The sequence below is a fragment of the Brachycentrus maculatus genome, unplaced genomic scaffold (genome assembly GCF_059751285.1).
Source record: "Brachycentrus maculatus isolate JH-2025_06_01 unplaced genomic scaffold, ASM5975128v1 h1tg000136l, whole genome shotgun sequence".
NCBI classification, from domain to species: Eukaryota; Metazoa; Arthropoda; class Insecta; order Trichoptera; family Brachycentridae; genus Brachycentrus; species Brachycentrus maculatus.
This window is the reverse complement of record NW_028280889.1, coordinates 243,825-262,560: the sequence shown is the minus strand read 5'-3', so window position 1 is coordinate 262,560 and position 18,736 is coordinate 243,825. Positions and strand designations below refer to the sequence as shown.

At 39.2% G+C, this 18,736-nt stretch overlaps 2 protein-coding genes across 6 annotated transcripts in view; one reads left to right on the top strand and one right to left on the bottom strand.

The window, feature by feature from the left end:
- Nucleotides 1–18,736, bottom strand: part of cora (erythrocyte membrane protein band 4.1 like coracle) — a 100,731-nt gene that overhangs the window by 48,359 nt on the left and 33,636 nt on the right. The gene's annotated exons all lie outside the window — the stretch shown is intronic.
- Nucleotides 734–4,789, top strand: LOC148309201 (protein CFDP2-like). The gene is made up of 2 exons (XM_088260493.1): nucleotides 734–2,060; nucleotides 4,662–4,789. The coding sequence occupies exons 1-2, from the start codon at nucleotides 734–736 to the stop codon at nucleotides 4,787–4,789; spliced, it is 1,455 nt and encodes a 484-aa protein (XP_088116619.1).

The window sequence follows — 18,736 nt, the reverse complement described above, 5'->3', positions numbered from 1 at the left end:
GTGGTATTAAACAAGTGTTTCAATTTCTATATTCAAATCCTTATTTTAGTAACTGATGGTCGATTCAAGTATATCACCATTATCCAAAGCCAGTGGCTCGTGGGAACGTAAAATTGGGCGCCGAGTTGATTTGGTGCCAAGGAAAATAAAATATAATCGAATTATGCACCAATCAAAGTCGAGCCAGATAATATTTATTGGTACATAAAGGAGATTGATGGAGATTGATGCCACATCGCGTCTGGGACAGATTTACAAGGGGATGAATCAATACTGGAGAAAATATCCAATAGTCTTACAACATTTTGAGCGTATCCAAATACTTGTTCGCAAATCTGGATTATCTCCAATTACAGGAATTATTTTTCATATTATTTTTTGACATCTCATCAAAGATGAAGAAGAATTGGAAGTCTGGGCATTTACGGGGCTGACGACCGTCATAGGCTGGTTCAATAATGTGTAGAATTGGTGAATGTTACACGTGTGTAAAGTGTAACATTCACCCATTGTACCCATTATTGAACAAGCCTATGACGGTCGTCAGCCCCGTAAATGCCCAGACTTCCATATTCTTCTTCATCTTTGATGAGATGTCAAAAGATAATATTATAGAATTATTGTTAAATGTTCTTTCCCCCTCTTGATCCCCACCTTGTCGCGGTGAGGGGGCTTGCGTGCCTCAGTGATTCACCAGGCTATGGCGGTAGTCTAACTACCAGAAGGGTCTCCCATGCCAAGCAGGTTGGTGAAGAGAGGCCAGACAAAGCGGGAAACAAGGTTGAGCCAACCTGGTGAGGGGTCCTCGGACCTCAGGCCTCGGGAGCGCAGGGCCAATCACTCTGCCTCCCTAAACCCTTTGATTACGATAAGTCCACGAAATGCCTCGGACACCGGCTTCTCTGGCACCCCCCGACCCGGCTGTGGTATTAGGACTGCGCTCACTAAACGGCTCCTATCCAACAATTCATCTTTCCGGATTGGAACGTACAATGTGCGGACAATGCAGGTCCACGGTAAAGATATTCACGCGACTCGTATCATGGATGACTACAAGTTAGACATCCTAGGACTGAGCGAGTCGCGATGGAAAGGATCTGGAAAGAGGTTGTTGGATAGTCACATGTGTCTGCACTCCGGCCAAGAACGATATCACCGTCAAGGGGTGGCAATTCTCCTTTCAGAAAGAGCAGCAAAGTGCTTGCTTAGTTGGGAACCAATTTCTGAAAGGCTTATACGCGTCACCCTCCAAACGGCCGATAGTTCTGTCACTGTCCTTCAGTGCTACGCGCCTACCGAAATTGCAGATGTCCAAACAAAAGATGCCTTTTACGACTCTCTCCATGCGGTCATCGCCTCTCTCCCAAGAAGAACCCGCGTGGTAGTATTGGGAGATTTCAACGCGAGAGTCGGAACAGACCCATCCCCAACGGTGATGGGAAGGCACGGCTATGGGCAAGCCAATGACAATGGAGAAAGACTGGTCGAGTTCGCTAGTATTAACGACCTTGTCATTGGCGGTACGCTATTTCCCCATAAGTCCATCCATAAGTACACCTGGACCTCCCCTGATGGACGAACAAGAGCGCAGATAGATCACGTCCTCTATGGACGTGCTAACCGGCGAGAGCTCCTCGATGTCAGGTCCTACAGAGGGGCCGACATTCATAGTGATCACGAGTTACTCGTCGGAAGAATCTGTCTGCAGCTCAAACGTCTGCCGAGATGTCCTCGGCGGAAGAGAATCAACTTAGACAAGTTGAAGAGTGCCGAAATAAGATTGAGATTCGAGGAAACGGTCGGACAACGTGCCCAGCAAGAAACCGATCCTCAGTCCATTTATGTTGACTCAATTGAGGCGCAGTGGGCTAGTCTCAAATCGGCTCTCAACTCTTCCGCCAATGAGGTTCTTGGCCCCAGGATAGGAGAAAGACCCCATTGGATGTCAGATGAGACTTGGGGAAAGATAGCTGAGCGCGCTCACTTAAAAGCACTGAGGGACAGTGAAAGTGACCCCTTCCAACTGGACACCCTCAGAGATGACTACAGGCGCCAAGATCGTATAGTCAAACGATCATGTAGACTCGATAAGCGCCGTCATCTCGATTCTCTTATTGTAACGGCGGAACATGCTGCCCAAGGAAATGACACGCGGAAATTATTCCAAATTACAAGAAAGATCTGCGGAAAGAATTCGATAACCCCTGGAGCTGTGAAAAACACAAATGGAGTTATCGAATCTGACGCGGATCGTATAAAGGAAATATGGCGTGATCATTTCCACAGGGTCTTGAATCGCCCTCCTCCACCAATCATCCTCGATATTCCCTCGGAGGCTGCGTCAAGCATTCCGCGGGCGGTCGCCATACCTGATGGTCCACCGACACAGGCGGAAATTATAGCTGCCGTGTCGAAATTGAAAAATGGGACTGCCCCTGGTGTTGATGGTATCCACCCGGAATTCTTGAAATGCAGCGTTACTGGCATTATTGGCCCTTTACACCAATTAATGTCCAGTGTGTGGGAAGAAGAGCGATGCCCTAGAGACTGGGTAAATGGGGAGATTACCGTGTTACATAAGAAGGGTGATCCACTCAACTGTGACAACTACCGCGGCATTACGCTACTCAGCGTACCTGGGAAGGTGCTTGCCCACGTAATCTTGCAGAGAATCCGAGCCCCCATTATGCAGGTGCTCAGAGAAAACCAGGCAGGGTTTCTGCCTGGCAGGTCCTGTGCGGATCAAATCCATAATATTCGCCACATTCTACAGCAGAGCCAGGAATTTAACAGTTCTCTGGCGATGTGTTTTGTAGACTATGAGAAAGCGTTTGATAGTCCGCACAGGCCCACACTCTGGAAAGTACTGGAAGCTTATGGGGTGCCTGCGAAATTAGTGGAGCTAATTAAGTCCCTTCACCTCAATAGTGAATGCCGTATGAGAGTTGACGATGTTGTCACGGATTGGTTTGGGGTCTCTACCGGAGTCAGACAAGGCTGCGTCCTTGCGCCGTTTCTCTTCATCATCCTCATGGATTTCATTCTTCGAAAGTCATTACCATCTGACCGAGGTATAACCATCTCCCCCTCCCGGAAACTCTGCGACCTAGAGTACGCAGATGATGCTGTTTTAATTGATGACTCCGTCGAGGGTCTTCAATTAATCGTCGACAGGGTAAATAGGTACTCTACGCACATGGGGCTAACAATAAATGTTGCAAAAACCCATGTGTTGTGCAACAGCTCATGCCTAGATGCCCAACAACCCTTGATGTTGAGTAACCAGCGCATCGAAAGGGTCGAGAGTTTCAAGTACTTGGGAGTGTACGCGACTGAAAATGGCAGCCTTCAAAAGGAACTGGGAGTGCGATTAGGACTCGCAGGGTCCGCATTTAACAGTATGAAGGCTGTCTGGAGATCGGATTTATACTCGGTGAAGACCAAATGCCGCCTATACAATGCCTGCATTGCTCCTGTTCTCTTATACGGCTGTGAAACATGGCACCTTACAAGGGCCCAGAGCAGCCGTGTACTAAGCTTTGAGAACAGGTGTCTGCGGAGAATTTTAGGCGTGCGGTGGTTTGACTTTGTGAGGAATGAAGAGATAAGGCGTAGGACGCAGCAAATCTTGGTCACAACTGTCGTCAAGAAAAGGCGATTCAGTTGGCTTGGCCATGTACTCCGCATGCCCCCTGAGAGCCTTAATCAAGCTTGCCTCTTTTACAAGGCATCAGGTTCGCGCCGCCCAGGACGACCACTGCTGACAATTCGTCGGCAGTTCTCGTCAGAACTTCGGGACGCGGATCTGACTTGGGAGGATGCAAGGGAGCTGGCAGCCGACAGAAAAGCCTGGAGACAGTTTGTGGACTCCATATGCTCCACCTAGGGAGCGGATATGGTTTATTATTATTATTGTTAAATGTCTCTAACATTCATTCCTAATAAACCAAACTTAAGTGCCATGTAATCGGTTCCTACTTTTAATAAATACTTTTGATAAAGTTTCACGTTTTTTATTGCGTAGTCCACCAGACGAATGTTTAGTTACTAACCCTTTCCGGTCAGTTGCATTCCAATTGGAAAAAATCTTTTGTCCTCTGCTCCACATACTGTTGTAATAAATACGAGTGACAAAAAAATGTATCTTGGAATTTAAATAAATGATACTAATGATGAAAAAAATGTCGAATAACATCCGACATGGGACCTAAGAGGAAAAAATCGATGTCGAATGAGATTCCACATTGGACCAGTAAGGGTTAACATTACATGTTTAAACCCGATGATGACAAGGTTCTTGTCGAAACCAATTGGAGAAAAGTACCAATAAAAAGTGGTTAAAAACAAAATAGTTTTTATTTATAAAGTTTATATAATGTGCCACAACGTATCTGCGAAAAACATCCTAGAAATCTTCAGCCCTTCCACATAAATGCATCTTCTCATACATATCGGCTGTCTAAACTCAAAACACAGTAAGGGACATTTTTTTGTAGTACGTTTTTTTTGCATTTTTGGACTAAGTAGGTTCTACTAAAAAATGTCCCTTACTGTGTTTTAAGTTTGGACAGCCGATATCTGCCAATTGTTCCGACTTTTGACCTGATGGCGTCCGAGTATTTGAAATGCTTTATCATGCCATGTTTTCTACTGTCTTCCAGGCCAGTTCGCCCTAAAAGGTTTCACTTCAAAGAGCCGAAACGAAGACGTCCGATCGGAGAACGAACGACGAACTAGTTCAGAGCGAGGGTTGGGTAATACGCCCCACGTGCGCGCGATGTACGAGTAGGTAAGCATTATTCCGACGTAAGTTACACACACAACATTCTGTAGGTCACGCGATCCCCGCATTACGGGCGGCTTGCTACACATTCCGCTCCCATATTTGTGGTGCACGGGGGTCGGTCACACTGCGCCGCAGGTCGGCAGAGTGCGGCTCGGGAGCCGCATGGCTCACTCCTTTCAATAACGTCATATCGCTCACTCCTTTCAAGAACGTCATAAATCAAAAATCGTCAATTTTCAGTTGTGCATGTTTTCGGAATGCCCAGAAAATGTACTATATCCCAGAAAAAGAGCCATATTTTTAACTAAATATTTACCCGCTGCAGGGCAGAAAATGTTGTTTTTCGCATTTTGAAGAAAAGGTATTGTTTAATAATTTTTTTTAATATACTAAATATTTTTCGAATGGAGAAAATACCTTCAGGTTTTACCTAGAAAGATCTGTTGCACAGTAAAAACTTCAATAAGTGGCTTGATATTTATTTTTAATACATTGTGTTATATTTTTAAACTTTAAAAACGTTCTCCTGAAAAATCAAGTTTTTTGATTTATGACGTTCTTGAAAGGAAAGAGCGATATATCAGAAAACTTTGGAAAAGGTTTTTCAGGAGATCGTTTTTAAAGTTTGAGAATATAACAAAATGTATTAAAATAAATATCAAGCCACTTATTGAACCTTTTACTGTGCAACAGATCTTTTTAAACCTGAAGGTTTTTTCTCCGTTTGAAAAATATTTAGTATATTCAAGAAAATAATTAAACAATAACTTTTCTTCAAAATGCAAAAACAACACTTTCTGCCCTGTAGCGGGTAAATATTAAATTAAAAATATGCCGCTTTTGCTGCGATATAGTACATTTTCTGGACATTCCGAAAACACGCACAACTGAAAATTGACGATTTTTTATATCTGACGTTGTTGAAAGGAGTGAGCGACATATCTCTTATGGTCAAAAGAATTTATGTAATAAAGTTGTACAGTCGTTAAATATAGAAACTAAATAATAAAATGCTATCCATAAATGGATAATGGAAGTAGGCAGATTTGAATGAGATCGCATTATTCAGCCATGTCGTATTTTATTACATACTAAATTTTCTTTAATTATAATTTTAAATACAAATAATATACGTGTGTGTGTGTGTATGTGTGTATGTGTATATACAAGGCTCACAAGTTAATGCCGTGAAAAAGGGACTTGACCTTTCTCTGTAACTATAATGGGTATAATTGGTGAATGTTACACGTGTGTAAAGTGATCACTTAAACCAGCCTATGACGGTCGTCAGCCCCGTCAATGCCCCGACTTTCATATTCTTCTTCATCTTCGATGAGATGTCAAAAAAAAAAAAAGTTTGCCGACCACTGGCTTAATCCTACTCTGGGTGATTCCGACTGGTCGCAAGTGGTATGAACACAGCTGAAAGCGGGTTGGAAACGATCACCCCACGACTGTGAATAGCACTCGGTTTGTTCCATCAGATAAAATTAAAAAGCTGTTTATATAATGTAGATTGATATGAATATTTTGGTTTGTAATCCAGTTAGAACAAAGGATAAATTTCATCAAAAATAAACAAAATCCAAGCCATGTTTGGGCCGACAACATGACCGAGGGTGATATTAACAGTATTGTACTATACACCATACTACAGTATTGTCCATACCACCATAAAAAAATATTAAAATCTTCTAGTACACAACCATGATACACGATTTACCCACGAAGGGTTCATGGTCCAAAGAATTAACAGTAAATATGTGAGTAGAACACTTCAATGTATCGTTCTAAATATTTTTAATTCGTTGCCGACGGAGGTTAGAGGTCAAAATAAAATATGGAATAAAGGAAACTGTAAATGATCAAGAGTTAATTCTATGAAAATTGTAAAATAGTTTTTATTTCAAATATTTTTTCTTTCTTTTTTTGTGTATAGGTTAAAATAGATATAAACAATAAAAAAAAACATATGTAAAAAAAACTCCAAAGACAAGCAAGACACACAAGTTAGCTTGGTGGGTCTCAGCAAAAAATTATGCTAATAATTTTTTAAATTAATGTATACAGTATATGTATGTACTTATATAGTTTACAAATAAATGATTAAAAAAAAAACATTAAAGAACTCTTCATAATATTTTCAATTATCCCTTGTTCTTACGGTAATGTGCCGTCACCGAGATTTCCCGTGCCGAATGCACATTTTTCAAAATTTACGTAAACATACGGGAAGGGAAAGGGAAGAAGAATCGCTGGTAGATATGAGAGAGTACTAGGCGAAGAACGGAAAAGATAGCGGAACTTTTGACGTCAATATGTCACGTTTGTAGAAATTGACAATGAACCAACGTACGCGTTCTATATGATTAAGAAGACAAAAGGAGTCTAGAATCGAGACAGTGTGTATCCATAAGACAAAATAGTCTATTGGAAGAGAAACAAAAGGCTGAAGGAAGATCCATAATTCGGGCGGGGAGGTTTCACCGGTTGTTTGCCGAGCCTATGCGCCCATACAGCTACAGCAGGGGTGGCCAACCTTTAGGTCACTGCGGACGACATTATCGATAAAATAAACCCATCCTTACATCACTTTTTTCCAAATATATATACAAATATTTATTTATTGTAACTGCAGACAGTTGGTAGAATTCCATATTGAATCGTTGGGTAATATATCCAAAATAAAACAAGGTTTGTTGGATTGAATTCTACATTTATTTATGTATATCTTAATACGTGACGTGATTCGTCTTCTTAGGACATTATCAAACACTGACTTTTGTAAATATTTTTAGTCAGTGTTTGATAATGTCCTAAGAAGACGAAACGCGTCACGTATTAAGATATACAATAAATGTAGGATTCAATCCAACAAAAACCTTGTTTTATTTTGGATATATTACCCAACAATACAAATATTTGTTCGCCTCCGTGATGCATTGGTAAACGTGTTTAGCTACTATGCTGGAGGTCCCGGGTTAAATTCCAAGGACGGGGGGTGAAAATAAATTTGGTAAATTTTACACTCAAGTATTTATTACATATTACCCTTGACCTGAAGCGCAGGAGCGATCACCTTGTCTTCGCGTAAGCAAAGATCAAGATAACACTGCGTCAGTATGATGCAGTATCATCTTGATCACGCCATTGGGTGCGGATAAGGGTTAGTAGAAGAAGACGCGTCAGACAGGCGGACCTATATTGAAAGCTGTTTCCCCGCATTCCCAGATCTGATACAGAAGCATCTAGGCTTCCTGACAGACCTTCTCTTGTAAAGCAATTTTTCTAACTAAGTGCGAAATTTATTGAAAATGTAAAACAAAATTGTATCCCGATTTTACTGTGAATTTACATTTAAATATTTTGAATATTTAAAGAACTAACTTTATGGATCATTGTAATAAATTATTTGGAGAAATAAAATAACTTTTTTTTATCCCACTCACTTTTATTATTAAAACCATTACTTTCGGCAACAACCTGTTGCCCTCTTCAAGGTTTGTTTTATAACTAAACAGACATACATAATAAATCAAATAAACAGTGAATAAATTATTAGGTTTCGATATGGATAGGGGTGGGGTAATTGTGTTTAATTGTGTTACATTTAAAAGCTTTCGATATCCCTGTCACTGTCAATCTAAATAAATACAAGTCTGTAAAACGGCACCAAGTTTCTAGAAGCGCCCCGGTGTAGGCAGTGAAAGGGATTAGTATTAGGTCTAGTAAAAAGAAATCCACTATTTTTGCATGAAATTGAAGTCTTTATTTACCATAATTAGAATAATCCAATTAGGATCAAATATGCACCGTTTTGTTCGATAAATTGTTGCCATTTTGAAGGTAATTTCATTATTTTTTACTTTATTTCTTTTTTATAGACCTAATATATAGTCCGCCTCCGTAGTGTAATGGTCAGCACGTTCGGCTACCGTTCTGGAGGTCCCAGGTTCGATTCCCGACAGGGGAGTCAAATAAATATAAGTGTTTTTTCACTGTAATATTTATTCAATATTACCTAAAGCGGAGGGCTGATCACCTTTCCTTCATGTGTAAACGATCAAGATAACACTGCGTTATATGACGCAGTGCCCTATGCACCATTGGAGTGCGGGTAAGGGTTTTATTATTTTTAATTATTAAGATCTAATATATAGTTAGTTCAGCCGACCTCGGCGGACGGTTTGGCCTCCCCTGGGCCTACCATACACAGGCGTGGACCGATCGCGTCGTGTAGCCGTGTGGCCGATAGGTCGGCGACCCCGCCGCGTCACCAGCGCCCAGCGCCTGTACACGCGGGCAAGGGGAACGCCACAGGTATTATCAAATACAACACTTTGAGTGTGTCCAAATGCTTTTTCACATATATCTGGATTATCTCCAATTATAGGAGTTATTCACATTGACAGAGTGTAGAAATGTCAAGAGAAAATCCAGATTTGTGAACAAGTATTTGGACACACTCAGAATGTTGTAAATATATTAACTGGTCAAATTATAAGCAAAAATAATAAAATGAAAATGATATTTTCAGGCGTTTCTCATGTATGTGATTATAATCCAGGATACGGATCTCGCATACAAATCAAAGGATTTCTGCTCAATAAAAAAGCTTCTTTCATCTCACCAATAGATCGGCTGTCCAATTTTAAAACACAGTAAGGAACATTTTTTTTGTAGTACGTTTTTTTGCATTTTTGGACTAAGTAGAATCTACTTAGTCCAAAAATGCAAAAAAAAACATACTACAAAAAAAATGTCCCTCACTGTGTTTTGAGTTTGGACAGCCGAGATGTATTTAATGAAATGCTAGTGTTTCAAGTACAATGTTTAAAAATTGGATCATATATTATATATATAGAACTTCCAAAAATTTGAGTAATGTGGTTGTTAATCATGGCTAGAATTGGTGATGTTACACGTGTGTAGTGTTCACTTAAGCCAACCGATGACGGTCGTAAGCCCCGTAAATGCCAAGACTTCCATATTCTTCTTCATCTATGTTGAGATGTGAAAAAATAATCATCAAATACTTCGAATATCAAATATTTGCTCAAAATGTGATTCTTGAAATTTTAGTACCTACTTAAAATGATAATTCGAAAAACGCTTCTTTGCGTTAGCTTGCATTCGAGATAATTTACGAACAATTGCACTTTACTAGAGCGAAAAATAGTAAATTCTACAAAAAAAGGCATTATATATTTTTATTTTTTTTAAAGAGGAAAGAGGAGAGCTTTTTGTCAACTTTTATTGTGGTCAAGTCTTTTATAATACGCTCGTTATAATAATATAATAATTTGGATAATTTGTATAGCGCCATTTTCGTAAAATACTACCTCAAGGGCGCTTCTAAAGACATTGATAATAATAATAATAGAATGACGATGATAATGATAAACAAAAAATAAATGGATTAAAACGTCATCAATCGGTCTCGGGCCGTCGAGTCTGGAACGAGGAAATGATGAGCCTACAAATGAAAACGCCTTCCTCTTGATCCCATGGGCTGGAGAATGGCCAAGGTGTTGGGCAGGACGCCTTCCCGAGCGATGGTCGTCACGCTGGAGGGCAGCTTGTCGAGCTCCTCGTCATTGTGGATGGCCAACTTCCAACTTCCAGACTAGCACAGTTCAAACGGGACTTCACTTTGATCCTCTTTTGCCGCCCTTCCGTGATCCGACATGATGGTTTTTTCTCTGTGGTTTTCCGCTAACACTTTCATACGAATGGGAGCTGGCGTAGTTGAAGTATTCATGGTTTTAGTTCGATTTCATAAAATATAACCGTTTAAGCACATGTTATCTCATTCAACATGTTTTTCTAACTAATTATCAAATTAAACATATCGCTGGTTAAATGCCAAAGGGCCACAACGCAAATAAAATAAACTCTTCATTCCAAAAATAGTACCTAAATAAAAAAAAAAGAAAAATACATCCATGATTCTAGCGTTAGAAATAGACATTTCGTGGGTGTCTTTCAAATATGAAAATGTTACGATTTAGATACCGTTTTTGGAATAAGGAGTTTATTTTTTTTGCGTTGTGGCCCTTAACATTTTACCAGCGATATATTGAATTGAAACGGTCTGCTAAATAAGGTTTATAACTCAAATAACCAGCCTATAAATAATAATATTTTGGTGACCGACTCGTCAGCGGATATGGCGTGACGGTATGCAGTGTGTGCACAGCGCGTTGTCTAGCGGTACCGTGAGTTGGCTGGTAATGACCCAGTGCAGTGGTCGACGATATCAACACGAGGGACCCTTTAGCAAAAGGGGACTAACATAAATCGAGTAATTTCAAATACTTCCACGTGGTCAGGTCAGGAGTCAGAATAATCGAAGTATGTATTGTATTCGCCTCTTCCACATTGATGGATAAAAATCTGGAAAACGTTACGATTATTAAAAACTTATTAAATTTAAGTTTTGTACTGACATTTCTTGGTGGAACTGCATTTTATAGAATAAAATAACAACTATGGAATTTACAAATCTGGATTATCTCCCATTATAGGAGTTATTTTTCATATTATTTTTTGACGTCTCATCAAAGATGAAGAAGAAATAAAAAATAATAAAAGAGTTTTTGCTTAATAAATAGCTTCTTTTCGTCTCACCAATAGATGTCTCTAGTGAAGTTCTAGTGATTCAAGAACAATGTTTCAAAATTGGTTCATATATATATAGAACTTCCAAGAATTTGAGTAGTGTGGTTGTCAATAATGGGTAGAATTGGTGAATGTCACACGTGTGTAAAGTGATCACTTAAACCAGCCTATGACGGTCGTCAGCCCCGTAAATGCCCAGACTTCCATATTCTTCTTCATCTTTGATGAAATGCCAAAAAATAGTATGAACTTTGTAATTTTTTCCACATGAATTTTATTTGACCAGCAACCGGGTTTCGTCGTGACCGACATCTGTCTGATGATGTAGGTTACGAAGAAAGCTGGTCAAATAAAATTCATGTGGAAAAAATTACATAGTTGTTATTTTATTATATAACTGATCAACTCTGGCCAGTGTCTATACACGACGGATTCTTCGGTTCATTGGACACGTTGCGCGTGGAAATGAGGATAGCCTGGAACGACTGGTTGTGATCGGTAGCCTGGAGGGGAAGAGAGGGAGAGGAAGATCCCCACACGATGGACCGACGGAGGTAAGGTGGTTGGAGCGCTACGTGCAGCGCAGTCAAGGGATAACTGGAGAAGAGTCATTGCTCCCACAAGGGTCACAACCCTCAGCAATGGTGAGTAAGACGGATCAAAAATAATTAATCACGCCGCTTCGCCGCTAGGTTAGGAAGAAAGAATAGAACGCCACACCAATACGTCTTTGCAAAAAATATATTCGAAATTCATTCATCCAATTGTAGCCAATGTCGTTATTGTCAACATATTCGTATGGAACCAATTTTCCCAGTGTTGGAACAGCACAATTCAGCTTTGTTTCCCTCCGCGAGGTGTTCGCTCGCCAGACCCACTTGGCAGCTATGTAGCTGGCACCACCGCCACACAATGCCCTCGCTTTACGATCCACAGGTGTAAACACGACCAAAGTGTGTCATCTATTCAACAAGTATCTGTGTATGCGCCAGCTTACTTACTAATAAAATAAAACTAACTTAGTACTAAAATAGAACTTACTTAGTACTAAAATAGAACTTACTTAGTACTAAAATAGAGTCTTCTATTCAACAAGTATGCGCCAGCTTACTTACTACTAAAATAGAACTAACTTAGTACTACAATAGGGTCTTCTATTCAACAAGTATCTCTGTTAGCGCCAGCTTACTTAGTAATAAAATATAACTAACCTAGTACTAAAATAGTGTCATCTATTCAACAAGTATCTCTGTATGCGCCAGCTTACTTACTACTAAAATAGAACTAACTTAGTACTACAATAGGGTCTTCTATTCAACAAGTATCTCTGTTAGCGCCAGCTTACTTAGTAATAAAATATAACTAACCTAGTACTAAAATAGTGTCATCTATTCAACAAGTATCTCTGTATGCGCCAGCTTACTTACTACTAAAATAGAACTAACTTAGTACTACAATAGGGTCTTCTATTCAACAAGTATCTCTGTTAGCGCCAGCTTACTTAGTAATAAAATATAACTAACCTAGTACTAAAATAGTGTCATCTATTCAACAAGTATCTCTGTATGCGCCAGCTTACTTACTACTAAAATAGAACTAACTTAGAACTAAAATAGTGTCTTCTATTCAACAAGTATATCTGTATGCGCCAGCTTACTTACTACTAAAATAGAACTAACTTAGTACTAAAATAGTGTCTTCTATTCAACAAGTATCTCTGTTAGCGCCAGCTTACTTAGTAATAAAATATAACTAACCTAGTACTAAAATAGTGTCATCTATTCAACAAGTATCTCTGTATGCGCCAGCTTACTTACTACTAAAATAGAACTAACTTAGTACTACAATAGGGTCTTCTATTCAACAAGTATCTCTGTTAGCGCCAGCTTACTTAGTAATAAAATATAACTAACCTAGTACTAAAATAGTGTCATCTATTCAACAAGTATCTCTGTATGCGCCAGCTTACTTACTACTAAAATAGAACTAACTTAGAACTAAAATAGTGTCTTCTATTCAACAAGTATATCTGTATGCGCCAGCTTACTTACTACTAAAATAGAACTAACTTAGTACTAAAATAGTGTCTTCTATTCAACAAGTATCTCTGTTAGCGCCAGCTTACTTAGTAATAAAATATAACTAGCCTAGTACTAAAATAGTGTCATCTATTCAACAAGTATCTCTGTATGCGCCAGCTTACTTACTACTAAAATAGAACTAACTTAGTACTAAAATAGTGTCTTCTATTCAACAAGTATGTCTGTTAGCGCCAGCTTACTTAGTAATAAAATATAACTAACCTAGTACTAAAATAGTGTCATCTATTCAACAAGTATCTCTGTATGCGCCAGCTTACTTACTACTAAAATAGAACTAACTTAGTACTAAAATAGTGTCTTCTATTCAACAAGTATCTGACTTGTATCTTTTCAACAAGTATCTTGACTTACCAAACTAACCGTCACGCCGAAAGAATAGAACGCCACACCAATCCGTCTTCGCAAACATTCATCTCCTCTTCCACATTCTCGTGCATCTCCCTTGCTCATCGCCCAGTAGTATTTTACCAAAACGGAAATTTATAAATTATCATTAATTATTATTATTATTTTCATTAATTGATTCGGCAATGTTTATGTGGTAAAATCTATACATTTTTAATTTAAGTTTTACTTGGTAAATACCACTATTTCTTCAAATCTATTGTGACACGTGTTTCGATGCATCCCGCATAATTTTCAAACCTGACCACGCTCAAGTATTTGACACTCGATTATGCCAAGTTTTCCTCGGTCTTCGCGTGCTCCTATTTCCAACAACATTCGCCTCGTGAATTTGTTTTTCCGTCCTTTTTTCATTTCTTATTCTCAGACTTATATCAAAGAAGTCATTGTATAATTCGAGCGCCCATGTCTACATCCTTTGTATTAAAATTTTGACAACTAGCATTTAGTTTTTTATGTTTTACACTCGATCCGTGCAGTAAATCCACGTGTAATACGACCCGGAAGCCATGTAATCGCTTCTATTAACACAAAATTACATGTCGGAGCTTGTTGCCACGAAAAAGTGATGATAAATTTGAAAAATGTATATTTAATACGCACGTATTTATTTATTGTTATGTCCGCCTCCGTAGTGTAATGGTCAGCATGCTCGGCTACAAAACCCGGAGGTCCCGGGTTCGATTCCCGGTAAGGGGGTCAAATAAATATAAGTGATATTTCACTCTAATATTTATTCAATACTAGCCTGGACTGGTACCTGAAGCGGAGGGCTGATCACCTTTCCTTCGTGTATTTAACGATCAAGATAACACTGCGTTTATATGATGCAGTGCCCTATGCACCATCGGGTGCGGATAAGGGTTCGAAAGCACGTCGTAGTTAAAACCTTATCTATCCATTGTGACCAACCTAGTTTTGTGATGTTCGAGCAAGGAAAGCCACCAATAGTGATTTTTCCCGCGGCGAATGGTGTTAGCAATAATTTATTTTTAACTAACTAACCATCACGCCGCTTCCCCGCAGGGGTAGGCAGAGAGAATAGAACGCCACACCACTCTGTCTTTGCAAACATTCTTCGCCTCTTCCACGTTCATGCATCTCCTCATACATACCCGCCTATTATTAAGACTCCTAACCTGACCACTTTCAAGTATTATACGAACAAAAACATTCACTGTATTTTTACGTCACATTCAATGCGTCCACACTAGATGTGCGCGTCTGTGACAAAAGAGCCCCGAAGCTCATACGTCCGAAATGGATAAAACATTTCTCTGCGTCACTTTCTTCCGCACTACGCCGACTTACGACGCTTTTATTTTCTGGTATTGAGTGTGTGTGTTCTATTTACCGCCTATTTGTCCGCCTCCGTGGTGTAATGGTCAGCGTTAGCTACCGTGCTGGAAGTCCCGTGTTCGATTCCCAGGGGGGGTGAAAATAAATATTAGTGATTTTACACTTTAATGTTTATTTAATATTACCCTGGACTGGTTCCTGCAGCGCGAGGGTGATCACCTTACCTTCATGTAAGTAATGATCAAGATAACACTGCGTCGATTCGATGCAGTGCCCTATGCACCATTGGGTGCGGATAAGGGTTATAAGTAATAATAAGGTTATATGTTCTATTTATCTTGTGAGAGTAGTCGAGGACATCGCGTGATATCGCGTGATTAGCCGCATCGGCTGGATCCGTCGGATTATCGATTCAACAGGGCGATTGACACCGGCGCCTCCCGGGTCGGCCGGGCGGCCCCCGCGCCCCCTCGCGTGAGCGGCCGAGAAAGGAAAAGCTGGAAGGTTACCAAACGAAAGGGAAAAAACGCCGCACGATTTGCGCCCTGTGGTATATTCACCCGAACTGTAAACCCGAAACATAAAAGAAAAGTCAAACTAGTGTAATTGTATTATTATATAAGAGTTAGTACCTACTTGGAATAAGTAATGTGAAGTAACGTAAAGTTAGATAAAGTTAAGCTATATCCCAGCAAAAGAGGCATATTTTTAACTTAACATTTACCCGCTACAGGGCAGAAAGTGTTGTTTTTGCATTTTGAAGAAAATGTATTACTTATTTAATTATTTTTTTAAATATACTAAATATTTTTCAAATGGAGAAAAAACCTTCAGGCTTTACCTTAAAAGATCTGTTGCACAGTAAAAAGTTCAATAAGTGGCTTGATATTTATTTTTAATACATTGTATTATATTTTTAAACTTTAAAAACGATCTCCTGAAAAATCAGTTTTGTTTTATTCATGACGTTCTCGAAAGGAGTGAGCGATATGTGAAAATTGGTAACTGGAATGTTAAAAATACCTGTTTTATGTTACTCACTAATTTAAATGTATTTATGTAACTGTTCTGCAAAATTTCCAAACAAAATAAAATAGTTCTGGAATTTTCTAATCGCATTCTTTTCATAGTTGCCAGTACTCGGACATGGTCAACAATGATCTCACCCATTTTAATTGGCACGTTACTTATCTGAACGGTCCGGCATCCTGGGTTTATCTGAGTGAGCGGGGACTAAATATAGGAGTGACGGTGTGTCTACTCGCTGTGTCTCCAAACCGACATTGGCAATGATAAAAGAGGGCAAAGGTCGATTGTAGAGCTTCTGAGAAATACAAAGGACGAAAAAAATATAAATAATTTATATTTGAGGCACTAACTTTGTGATTTTCCATTTTATGATTAAAATGTAACTTTGTTTTTGAATCACTATAAATATTATCCGCCTCCGTAGTATAATGGTCAGCACGGTAGGCTACCATGCTGGAGGTCCCGGGTTCGATTCCCAAGAGGGTCAAAATAAATATTAGTGATTTTTCAGTCTGATATTTATTTATTATGAACCTGGACTGGTACCTGAAGCGGAAGGCTGATCACCTTCCCTTCGTGTATTCAACGATCAGGATAACACTGCTTTTATACAATGCAGTGCCCTATGCACCATTGGCTGCGGATAAGGGTTAGAAGATACATATTTTAAAAAATAGGGAAGGAGGTTTGATGGACAGTTAGGAATCTAATGATAGATAGTAATGTCTCAGACGTTTCTTAAAAGTTTTTTTTTTCAAACCCTTATTCGCAACCCAATGGTGCATAGGGCACTGCGTCATATAAACGCAGTGTTATCTTGATCGTTAACACATGAAGGAAAGAAAGGTGATCAGCCCTCCGCTTCAGGTACCAGTCCAGGGTAATATGGAATAAATATTAGAGTGAAAAAATCACTTATATTTATTTGACCCCCCCTAGGAATCGAAGCCGGGACCTACAGAACGGTAGCCGAGCGTGCTGACCATTACTACGGAGGTAGTGTAATTATCAGCACGCCTACCTACCTACTTTAGAGAACGTAATTTTTTTTACAAGGAGAGGTAATTCATTCCATAGTCTGGCCGCTATAAATGTAACGATAAAAATTATGAAGTACACTCTTGTACAACATGGCTCGTATTGTGTGTCCATCGGCTGGATGTATACTGTACAGTAAATTTATTCAAGATACGGACACTAATCCCACATTCATGCAGATTGTATTATGTTGGGTACGTGTAATGTTCGTATTCGCATTGTATGTCAGCTTTTGTATGGAAGCTGTACCGTTGATTCCCCTTAACAAAATGCCGCATTGATCGGTTCGCACAATACCCTCGGGCCGTTGTATAACTTGCATGATTGGTACACTGTACCTACTATATGCTTCGCGAATCCGACAGCTTTGTATCTGTTAGATATCTTCATAGTTCAAAAGCAACTGTCACTGGAGGTGGTATCATACATGATTAAAATAGTAAAGGACATTGCTACCATAAACCTAGCTAGGACGCAAAATGCCGAACCCGACAATCAATAGTCCGCCTCTCCTGAGGAGTGCAACGTGGATTCCTCCCAGCAATGAGCAAATGCTGTCAAGTTCCTGATTGGCCCACACTAGATTATCCCTCTTGTTCCCAACACAGATTCAACAAAACAAAACAACTCTATTTTTTTTTTCAAACCCTTATCGGCATCCCAATGGTGCATAGGGCACTGCATCATATAAACGCAGTGTTATCTTGATCGTTAACACAGGAAAGGCGATCAGCCTTCCGCTTCAGGTACCAGTCCAGGGTAATATGGATTAAATATTAGAGTGAAAAAATCACTAAAGGCGATCAGCCTTCCGCTTCAGGTACCAGTCCAGGGTAATATGGAATAAATATTAGAGTGAAAAAATCACTTATATCTATTTTACCCACCTGGGAATCGAACCCCGGACCTCCAAAACGGTAGCCGAGCATGCTGACCATTACACTTCGAAGGCGGACATCTTTATTTAGTTAGAAGAAACAAAAATCCACTTTATGATCATTAAACCTTGTACATAATAAGTAAGGTAAATAAATGCAATTCCCTCATAAAAAGATCTTCATGTTGCATGCATTTTTAAAAAAAAATTATTTCATAATACATAGATAATTCAAATATACATATTTATTTCATATATACATTTACCATATGTATTACTATGGCCTGTGTTGAGCCGAATACTAACATGTTAATACAATTTTTATATTTATTTTTAATTTGATTTTTTTTTTAATATTTGTTTTTTTTTTTAATTATTAGATTATATACATAACATACAGGAGATTCAATAATAATTTACAGTATAAAGGTTTTTCAATAAGATAATTACACCTGTACTTTAATTATATGACTCCGTAGCGTAGTGGATCGTCTTCTAAGCCGATCTGTGATGTTGGAGGACCTTCTTAGAAATCTTGCTTCTTCTCTCCTTCGCGTATCGACTGCTGCCTCGAGTCTA

Excerpts from the sequence above, each read along its gene's own strand:
- LOC148309201 (XM_088260493.1), top strand. The coding sequence starts at position 734 with ATGCCAAGCAGGTTGGTGAAGAGAGGCCAGACAAAGCGGGAAACAAGG. Across the intron at positions 2,061-4,661 it reads TGACTACAGGCGCCAAGATC|GCCAGTTCGCCCTAAAAGGT; the intron begins GTATAGTCAAAC and ends ACTGTCTTCCAG.